We start from the raw sequence: 10994 nt of genomic DNA, 5'->3' as shown, positions 1-10994 counted from the left end.
CCCACGCGGAGCCGCTTCCGCTCCCGCTCCCACCCGCGGCGGCGGCGGCGGCGCACGGAGCCGGGCCGGGACCGGGACCGGGACTGGAGCAGGGCTGGAGCGGGGCGGTAAGTGCTCGGGGCCGGGCGGGCGCTGGGAGCGGAGCGGAGCGGCGGGTCCCGGGGGTCGCGGGGGTCACGGACAGCCCCCGGCCGGGCTGCGGGTTCAGGGGGGCTTTGCGGCGGCTCTGCGGGGCCAGCAGGACCTCCCCGCGGGGCTGGGGGCTCGGGGAGCTCTGCGGGGGCTCTGCAGGACAGGGATGCTCCTCGGCTCGCCCCCCCGCCCGGCCCCTGTGGGGTGCAGCCCTTTTGTGGGGTGGGGCGGTTTTACCGGGGTGTCACCCAGCCCTGGACAGAGCAGATGTCAGTGGGATGTGGGATGGGGTGCCGGGGTGCCAGGGCTCTGGCAGCACCCTGAGCAGGTGCCTGCACCTCTCCTGCTTCCCTGCTGCTGTCCGGGGTCAGACCGGGACACCCCATGGGTTCCTTCCTGGGATTCCTGTGTGTCCTTGTAGGACAGAGCTTGGAGAGCAGCTCTCTCTGCCAGTGACCCGGCAAGGAACGCTGGGATAACCTCTCCTTTTCTGGCCCAGTTTGTTCCCAGTCCTGCAGAGAAGGAAGGCCAGTGGGGTCACTGCTTTGGGTGTGGGGTGAAGCCAGCCCCCCATCCTCCCCCCATCCTGATGCAGGGTTGATGGCAGAGGAGCTCAGGCAGCCTCACCTGCTGAAAGACATTAATTGCTGTCAGAAAATCATCTCCTTCCAAGCACACCTTTACCAGCATGGAATTAATTGCATCATCCACAGCCCAAATGCTGCCAGCAGCACGTGCAGCTGCGTGCCTGCGCCCTGCGATGCCCTTTGGCATCACCCGAGGGATACCACAGAAATGTGGGGTTGGGCTGGAGCTCACAGGGAGGACAGATGGGATGGGAGGTGCCTCTTTGAGCTTCTGCAGCAGGTGGGAAGATGCCCTTGGACGGGTGACATCCCTGCCCATGGCAAGGGGTTGGAGCTGAATGAGCTTTAAGTTCCCTTCCAACCCAATCCATTCTGTGATTCCACAAAGTTGCATGGGGACACGCTGAGACCAGCAGTCAAACACCAGGAACACTGAGCCCATGATGGGTCCAGTAGCTTTAAATAGGTAAATAAAGTAAGAGTGTTTTTCCCCACTCTGCTTGTGCCAGCCCACGCGCCCACAGGCGTGTCACAGCTCCATTGTCTCTCTTGCAGCCAGGACACCAGCAAGATGTTTGCTGTCTGCCCAGCGAATGCCCCATTCCGGCAGGGCCAGGGGGCCCCAGCGCTGGGCACGGCCATCCCAGGGGCAGGACATGGGCCAGACTCCAACTCCAACTTCGTGGGAGAGGTGTGTGACAGCAACGAGAACTGGAGCCAGCCAGCGCCGGGGTCCCTGCCTGAGGAAGGCTCCAGCCGGAGCGAAAACACCACAAATCCGTCTGATAATCTGCTGTTATTAATGCAGAGACAGATGGTCCAGGGCCGGCTTAGGGACGCCGCCCCGGGCCTGGGTGACGTGCATCCCGAGCAGGGGGTGCGCAGCCCTCCCGAGGGAGCAGAGGGCGGCGGGGAAGGAGGACAAAACGCCGCCGAGGAGGCGGCCGGGGGATGTGTCAAACCCCCGAGCTCCCCTGCAGAGGACAACGGCTACGCCAGCAGCTCCCTCAGCATCGACAGCCCCGACAGCACCTGCAGCACCACCTGGGACCCTCCTGCCTCTGCCCCCCAAGCCAGGAGCCCCCCTGAGCCAGAGACGGCCGAGCCCGAGGCGGGGACTCTCTTCCCGGCGCTGGTGGAGGCTGTGCAGCACCTCCAGGACAAGGAGCGCTTCAAGGAGCAGGAGAAGGAGAAGCACCACATCCAGCTGGTGATGTACCGGCGCCTGGCCCTGCTGCGCTGGATCCACGGCCTGCAGCAGAAAGTGGTGGACCAGCAGAACCGGCTGCAGGAGAGTTTCGACACCATCCTGGATAACCGCAAGGAGCTCATCCGCTGCATGCAGCAGGGCCCGGCCTGCCTTGCCACCACGGCCACCCCTGGCCCCTGAGGTGCCACCAGCACTGCCCAGCCCTCACCTTCTGCATGGTGTGGCATTGGCTGGAGGCATCTCCATCCTATGCCAAGTGCTCATCGGGCCCCTGGGTGCCCACCCTGCCCTTCCCATCTCTCTCCAAGGCAGCCAAGAGTCTTCAGTGTTCATCTCCATTATCCCTCTGCACTGGAATTTGTGTTGTCCTGCACCCCAGTCGGGGGTGGCACTGGGCTGGGTCAACCTCAGGACCTTGGGGTTTGCTGAGCCCAGGGTGAGCAGGCTCATTTTAAATCTAATCTAGTGCTTTGTTGAGCCTGGCTGAGCTACATCAGAGCTGGGATGGCTGTGCTGGAGCTGCAGGGCAGTGAAGATTCTAAACTTCCCTGGGCAAAGCACTTCTAGCATGTGCTTCATCCCCACATCCCATCTGCACCAGTGGCTGTGTCCCTGCAGCCACAGCCCAGCCACTGGTAAACATTACTTGTTGGTGAGAGTGAGATGTGCTGGGCTGTGAGAGAGAAAAAAATCATTCTAAAAGGTGACCTCAGAAAGCAGAATTTAAGTCAAATCATCCGACACCAATATATGTTTTTAATGTCAGTATTAGAGAAGAGTTAATTTAGGTCTATGTGTGTGTGCACATCTGTCTGTTGTGGGTGATGCTCTCACTCAGTGCATGATCCCAAAGCTGCTCATAAACTTGTGGTGTTGGTGTTTATATTAATTTATCATTTGAGAGCAAAGAATATTTTTTTCTAATCTGCATTTTATCCAGTGAGAGCTGTACACAGAACCCAAAGAACAGTTGTCTTAACAAGAGATGGAAAAGGAGCTGCTGTGTGTGTTTGCTGTGCTTTGCTGTGTATCCATAGGACACGTAATCTATTTAAGTGCTGATGTGGTGGAGCAGCAGTGGGTAGTGAGGGCTCAGCCAGAGGGGTCTGCACTCCCTGTCCTGCCCCATTTGCCCAGGAAAGCCAAGCACTAATTCAATTTCTTATCTGCAAAAGGAGGGTGATGAGGAATTCTAGAGCTGCTGTGTCCCCTGAGCCAAAATACTTCCTGCTGTCGGAGGAGCCACTTCACCCCAGTGAACAGCACCATCAGGCAGCCTGGTCAGATCCTGGCAACCACCCCCCACCAGCTGCTCCTGGACTATGGATAAACAACCACGGCCAAGCCCACCACTGACCCACGGGCCAGGGGCAGCACCAGCCTCCTCCCACCCCACACGGGGCACAGCCAGGCTCTGCTCCCCTGGGGCTGCTGCTGGTGGGTGAAGTGAGGAGATCCACAAGAATGCTCTTCCAAAAAGGACATTTTGGTGGCAAAGAGTGCATTCAGCTCAAAGCAACCTGTGCCAGCGCTGGAGGATTCTGGCAGCTTCCTGCAAAGGCTCATGATTCCTCACCTCCCTCCTGCTTGCTCGCGTCCAGCGCCTGCTGCCTCTGTCATATCCCAGACCTGTGATCGTGGGCATGTTGCACTCCCTAATAAAAGCCTTGGAGCTGAAGGAGCTGAGCCCCAGCTGGATTTGTTCCTTTATTTCCCTTCCCAAGCCTGCTGGGCTGGAAGCAGCCTGCCTGTGCTGGGGCTGGAGTGTGCGCAGGCAGGACCGTGGGTGATGGCAGGTCAAGGGCACAGGTCTTGGCACCTTCCTCCCATTTCTGCATCCCTGGCCGTGCTGGCCTGCTGGACTGGCAACACTGCCAGCACTGGCAGTTCGTCCAGGCTCTGTTTTAAAAGGTTTTTTAAACACTGGGGTGTGCTGCTCCTGCTGTCTCTCCCATGGCCATGGGGCACAGCGAGACAGCGCTGGGGTGCAGGGTGAGTGCAGGATTTACCTTCTGCCCTAGGAGAACGTGGCTGGAACAGGGGGGACTGGATTCCTGGCACCCTGCCTTGCAGCCCTGCTCCTGGGGAGGGCTGGGGGCAGCTCCGGGTGATGGGGATGGCAGATAACAACACCTGAGTGTTGACCCGAAGGTGACTTTGCCTCAGGCTTCACAGAGATTAAGTAGAGATGAAAAAGCCAGGCTGTAGGAGCCCTTTGAACCCTCACCTTTCTCCCCCTTCCTGCTTCTCCTTTCCAGCCTCTGAGTCTGTGGGAATTCAGGGATGCAGTTCAGGGATCCGTGTACAGATACAGCAAGGCATGAAGGGCAGAGTGGCCACATTTTTCCATCCTTATCCATGCCGTGCAGCCAGGGCTGCTGGGAGGTTTGTCCAAGCCCTCGAGGGTTCCACGGGATGTGGGGTCCTCCACTCTGAGCCCTTTTCTCACCTCACCCACTTTCCACAGAGCCCACGTTCTGGCAGGTTTGGGGGAACATGAACCCTCCCAGCCCTGCAGCAAGACCGAGAAATTCTGTTTATCTTGGTCGAATGCTTTACACAAATAATTATTTCCAAGGTAAATATTGTGAAAATCCAGATTATTTGCTCAAGAAATGAAAGAATAACTGTGGGAGCACATCAAAGAGGTGGATCTGCTCCGGCTGCAAGAGGCTTCCTCCCTGGTTATTGGGAGCCTGATGCTCCTGCCCCAGGACCTGGCTGGAGATGGCCAGAGCTGATTTGCAAAATCAACTTCAGACAGAGCTTTTCCACCCCCAGCTCCAGTGCCCAAATGAGATTTGGGAATTAATTAAAAACCCGACCAATTGTGGGAGGAAAAACAGTAAAGACATACAATGCTGCAGGGCTGAACCCAGGCCAGCCTGGCGGGGCAGAGCCCCACTCTGCCCCTGGCACCCACCCTGGGTCACTCTGACCCTACATCCCATGTTCAGCCCCCTCTGGGTGCAATCCAGATGGGATGGGTGCCACAGGCAGGCACTGGCATGGGACAGGGACAGGGATGTGCCCCAGGACTCCATGCCAGGGATTGCCAAGCCTCTGTAAGCAAGGGGCTGAATTCTCACCTCATGGATAACTTAACTTGGCTCTCAGGGGAGATGCTCTGGCCCCAAACCCCCTGAGGTCAGTGGGAATGCCAGCAGCAGGATCTGGATCCAGCTGTTTTGGGCAGAACCCTGGAGCTGTGTCAGGGCTCCCCCTGGCATGGGGGGATCTGAGCTATGGCCCCCATACCATCTGAGCTTGAATTCCCGGGCCTGACCAATGGCCCCTCTGGTTTTAAGGCCTCCTCTGAAAGTTTATTGTTACTATTATATCAAATCCCTGTGACACTGGGCTGGTTTTACTACACAAAGCGGGATTTGGCAAATGTTGCTGTGCTTTGAAAGTTAAAATAATGGCATTAAACCAAAATCAAGTATTTATGAAGCTTTGGAGGGAAATATTTTACCTTGTAATTGGAATCCACTCTAACCCTTTCCAGTATTTTGTGGGCTTAAAAAACATCTTTAAAAATAAAATCTAATGATGTGACAACTCATGTAATGAAAGTAGAAAAGAAAATTAATCATCTCAGGCCATTATCCAGAGATCCAGACTGGGACACACTTAAAGCATCCCAGGATCCCTTGTTTATTGTGTCTCAGAGACTTCCAGATCCCACATGTTTGGTTTGCAGTGGGAAAGGGCTTTCCTTGCTCTCAGCTGGGAGGATGAGCACAGCCAGAGCTGCTCTCCTCACCCCAAACATCACATCCAGGCAGCACCCGGTGTGGCGAGGGGTCCCACCTCCCTGGGCACCCCATGTCCCACCATCACCATCCCTCCCAACTGCACCTCGAGGCATCGAGGAGCAAGGCTGCCCAGAGAGATGAGCTCATCTCTTATAAGTTCCATATGTGCCACTATGCTGGGAGAACCTGGCACTGCCTGGGAGGTCTGGGAGGGTGATGGGGAGCAGGGGGGCTCTGTGCTGCTGCTCCAGTCTCTCCATGGGGAGATCCTCCTTGTCCATCCAGACTCTCTTTTCCTGCAGCCCCAGGTAAGTGACACTGACCACTGGGAACTGGAGGGTTGGAGATCCTGGGAGTTCACATGTGGCCCTGAGGCTTGGTGCATCCCTCCTGTTCCAGCAGCATCCACTGGGACAGAACCACCATCCACAGGATTTTTCAGGCTATTCTCACTCCCTAACATTTTATATTTCATTTTAACTGCCTCACACTGGCAGAAGAAATACAGTCACCTCCTGCTTGAAACAGAGCAGAGCACTGATGCCGAGAGCTCAGGGTGGAGAAGGTGGGAGGCAGGATTTGGAACACCAGGATCCTGCACTGCTCAGGTGTCAGGACACACTGCAAACCCTGCAGCCCTTCTAGGGCATTTCTAAAACCTCGAATGCATTAAAATCTGCGCATCATCCCAGCTTGATTGCTGCACCTGGAGCACTGCTGCCCATCCACAGCCGGAGCTGCACCACACTGGGATGTGACCAGCACAGCCCCTCTCAGTGTGAGCATCCTCCTCACCCTGGCTGGACGGTTCATTGTCCAAGACCTGCTTCCTGCTCGTCCTTTCCAGCGGCATTGGGATGGGCAGGACCCGAGTGCCGGGCTCTGCCGTGGTATCTGATGGAAACGCAGTTTGAGCCTCCCTTCTTTAATGATTCCCTTTGAAATGTTGTTGCTTCCGCACATCCCCCTTCGGGGTAGAATATTAAGCAAGAGCAACTCGGCTGGAAATTCAGATTGTTTTTGTGTCTGTTTTCATTTACATTTTAATGACAGGGGGATCGTAGCAATGGGACTGTTTGCAGCAGGGCCAGGGGAAAGGGGAAAAATCACCTGCCACCCCCTCACCTTTGCCCCTCAGAAACAGCATCAGGAGCTGGGAATCATCAACTTTTGGCATGAAAATGTTCTTTTTCCCTTTCCCCTGCCCAGGCAGGCAGGATTTAAATAAGAAATGGGTTCTTGGGCCCCTTGCAGGGACGTTGCCCAGGTGCAGCATTGACACTGGGAGCTTTGGTGCTGTGGAAGGGGATGTGGTGTGAAGGAGTGAGCACAGGGATGCTGTCCATTTGGGATAGTTGGGTGCTGAGATCAAGGGTGCTGGTGCTGCTCCAAGAGCTTGCTGCTCCTGCAGGAGGAAGGGAAAAGAGGTCCCAGGCTTCATCTGTCTGTCTTGGACAGAGGTGAGGCAGGATTTTCCCTGTGAGAGCAGAGCCCCATCCCAGGAACCAACACCTCAGTGCCCACGAGCCAACTCAGTGCCTCACCAGCAGCCCATGGCTCTTCAGATGAGGTATGGGGATCCAGACCTCCCTGAGAAAACAGCTGGGAGTAAAAATCACTGGAAGAGGGGCAATAAACTCACGGTTATTCTTCTGCCAGGGAGGCCAATCGAGCTGCAAAGAGTGCCCCAAGGCCAGCCGTACATCATTATTTCCTCGCACAGTCCCGTGTGATGTAGTGGCTGTCTCGCTGGAGGGAATGCCTTCCCAGTTTTCAGCATCAGCACTGGAATATCTAGAGCCTTGGAAGCATCGGGTTAAATCCCAAAAGCCCCAGTGCTGTATTTTATTCCTTCAAGATGATAATAATCCGAATGCTGCACGCAAAGCCTGTCCATGAGTGTTTGACTGAGGGCTAAAAACAAAGGTTCTACCTGGACAGCCAAGAAACCCCTACACAGCCCCAGGGGCTCACTGTGGGGCTGCTGGCTCCTCCTGGGCATGATTCCCCAGGGGCTGCTGTACCTTGGGAAGGGGCTGGGGGCTGCCAAGGACAGGCTCCAGCTCTGTGACACTGCTGGGACTGCAGTGACACTGCCAACCTCTACAGACAGGAACCCCTGGGGTGCAGACTGGAACCAGGCTCAGCCCAGTGGGAAGCAGTGGCCCCCTGGGATGGCTGAACTGGCCTCCAAGCTCTCTGTGGACCACTGGGAGTGGACAAAAGTTCAGGTCAGGATGGTGGAGTGAAGCTTCCAGCTTGTCTGTGCTTAGATTCAAACTGAAGTGCCTGGCTTGGCTGTGTTCACAGACTCTATCTATGTTTTCCATCTTGGCATCTCCATTTTCCTCTGTCCTGGCTTAATTCCTCTGCTCTGGACAGGGCTGGAGGGAGAAGGCAGCTTCCAGCTCACAGTCACGGATGGAGGCTGCATTTCACACCAGAGCAAAACAACAACAAAATGCATTTGGGTTTTTTAAGTCCGTTGAGGACTCAGCTCATTTTGTTTTCCCTTCCCAAAGTCTCCTTCCCCCACGGCTCCAGCCCTGCCCTGCAAGTGGCACCATCTGTATCTTCACGTTTGAGTGCTGCTGGAGGGAGGAGTGGCACCCTGGCACTGGCTGTGCCAGAACCCAAGCTGGATCCGATCACCACTCTGGCCCTTTCATCTCCTGATCCTGGCACACTCGGTTTCTCAAGCCATCCAAAAACTTCCCAGGGTGGGGAGATCCAAGCTGACTTTCTGCCTCCTTTGTTTTCTCCAGGAGGGCAGGAAGGAGGATGAGGAGCCAGCACCAGGGCAAACCCGCCGGAACCCGAGAGAAATGGAAACTTTTTAAAAATTCATGGAAACCGAGGCACACAAAGCCGAATTAGGAGAGCCAGTAGTGCTGGGCTGAGTCTGTTTGGTGTTGATACTGTGCAGAATTAAGTCAGACTGGTCTTTCTTGTGGCTAGAGGGTAGGAAAAGGGCTCCCAGTGGAGAGGACCCAGCCCGGTGCTGGCGATGCTGAGCGGGGATTGATAACCCGGCGCGGGGGGCCGCGGCTCCGACGGATGCTGCTCCGGGCCCAAAAGCTGCATTTATCCCAGCGATAGCAGCCGAGCCAGAGCTGCAGGCCTTGGGGGCAAAAAAGGCTTAAAAACCCATCCTTCATTCATCAGGCAGCTGAGACAGAGAGGGGGAGGAGGGGGAGGCAAAAATGATGGAGAACGAATTAAGAATTGGAGGAAACACGGAGTGGGAGCTGCTGTGTCCCGGACAAGGGAATCAGCCCTGCCTGGACCCTCACTCCCAAAGCCAGGAATGGGCAGGAGCCTGGGTGGGGGGTGCCCAGAAGGGCATGAATCCCACCTGAGGTGTCACTTCCCAATCCCCAAATAATACCCCTCTCTAATCCTGGAGCCACCCACCGCAGTCGCTGGTGGGTGGGAGGCAGCAATGGGTGCTGAGGTCTGGGGTCACCTTTGCCAGCATCCCCCTCCAGTGCCCTGGCAATGCCAGGTGGTCACTGGGAATTCTGCAGACAGGGGAACAGCAGGAGAAGGTTCATCAGTCACTTCTCACGAGCAAATAACACAATGTGACAGCACGAAGCTGCAAGGGGCTGCAGAGACCCCTGCACTGAGGGAAACCCACCATGCAGAGAGAATGTGCCCAGCAGCATGGGCAGGGACCTGCTGGAGCAGGGATCAGCCTGGGCAGGCAGCAGAGAGGGAGCAGGGGGCTGGAGATGCTCATGGCTGGGACACTCACCCCAAAAAGTTCTGCCTGCTGTGGGAGGTTTCTGCTCTGCCCCCAGCTCCTTGGGACATGCAGACAGCTCGTCATGGAAAACTTTCCAAAGGATTCGGTTTGGTTGCATGCTGGAAGAAAACCAAGTTTTAAAACCTTGAACAGTTGATGAACCAGTTCTTGTTCCCCAGCCAGCCCCAGCTCTGCACCCATCGACTGCAGGGCCAGAAGGAATCATGACACGAATAAAATTTGATGTGTTACCCAGCCTGGGCCAAGAAAACTCACCCAGAACCTTCTCCACCAGCCCCACAGTTTCTGACAGCAGCGTTGTGGCTGGGAAAGCATCTGTCAGCTCTGTAGCAACAAACGAGGCCAAGGGCACAGCAATTAACTTCCCACACCCTCCCAGGTTCAACATGGGGACACCCATGACAGGTTTGAGAGCAGATGTCAAATCCCCCTCTCTGCTCATCTTTATGGACACCTAAAGTACATTTGGGAACCTGCTGAAGAGGGAAGATCCTCTCTGGGTGCTGGGAATGAGCTGTTTGCACCCCATGGGGATCACCTGATGGCCATGCTGGTCACCCAGGCCAGAAGCACAAGTGCCATCACCCAACTTCTCCTCGCTGAGGAGACAGTCTCCTGCCATGTTAGTCAGTGGGGTCCAAAGCGCCAGGATTGCACTGTGGAAATAATTCACATTAGGCATGCGTGTAATTACCGATATTTTATCCAAACAGGAGGAGCTGGAACATCCCTGGGTATCTGGGGAATCATCTCACTAGATGCAAAGCAGGAAACGATGTGGTGGATGGGGGACAGGCTGGTGCAGACCTTGCCCAGGGCTGCCTGGTGGGACAGGGGGACAATAAATGTCCTGAGGACGTGCCACCAGTGTGGGCATCCCAGCCAAGCTCCTCCTCTGCCAGCCCTCCTGTCATGTATCATGGTAGGACAACCATCCAGACAGTGGGTATCCATCTCCAAACATCCTAAATGCTGGGAATGCCAGCTCTTTCCAAACCCTGTCAGAGGAGCTGCATCCCTGCTGGTACTGCCATGCCAGACCCTGCACCTTCCTTGTGGCTGGAGGATGAGGCTGTGGCAGCTCCCAGCTGTGGGACCTGGCAGATGGAGAAATTAGACCCAGAGACCTCCAGGGAATGCGAGCCACCAGGAGAGGTGACAATTGAAACCAGCCAAGCTCCTCCAGGCCAGCCCAGGTCTGGTTTAGCTCTGAGCAAGTTTTCCATGCCCTGCATTTGGTTATTTTTGTTTTTTTGGTTTTGTTTATTTTTTTTTTGCTTGGAACGAGTCCAATACACCAAGTTTTGCATGATTTTTTGCCTCTAGCTCCAGACTTTCCAGAAACTCAACCTCTCAGCTCGTGCCAGACGCCTGCTGCCGGCTCCTGGCGCTGCCAAAACTGCCCTGGAGGCTGCTCAGGAGTCACCAGCCTGAAGCCTGGGCACGAGGCTTACCCGGTGCTCGGCAACACCCCGCGGCTGAGGGGACAAGGTGGGGACACGCCCGGGGCATGGGCTCATCCCGGTGCCGCACGGAGC

General features: G+C 56.0%; 1 protein-coding gene across 1 annotated transcript; it reads left to right on the top strand.

Moving 5' to 3' along the window:
• On the top strand, nucleotides 1-3615 carry C23H1orf216 (chromosome 23 C1orf216 homolog). Its single transcript, XM_085081143.1, has 2 exons — nucleotides 1-107; nucleotides 1275-3615. The coding sequence occupies exon 2, from the start codon at nucleotides 1291-1293 to the stop codon at nucleotides 2107-2109; it is 819 nt and encodes a 272-aa protein (XP_084937269.1). The 5' UTR covers nucleotides 1-107; nucleotides 1275-1290; the 3' UTR covers nucleotides 2110-3615.
• Nucleotides 3616-10994: the final 7379 nt, after the last annotated feature.

This window comes from Lichenostomus cassidix, chromosome 23, assembly GCF_008360975.1.
Source record: "Lichenostomus cassidix isolate B80296 chromosome 23, HeHo_3.0, whole genome shotgun sequence".
NCBI classification, from domain to species: Eukaryota; Metazoa; Chordata; class Aves; order Passeriformes; family Meliphagidae; genus Lichenostomus; species Lichenostomus cassidix.
Note: the sequence above shows the minus strand (reverse complement) of the source record. Positions and strands in the feature narration are given on the sequence as shown.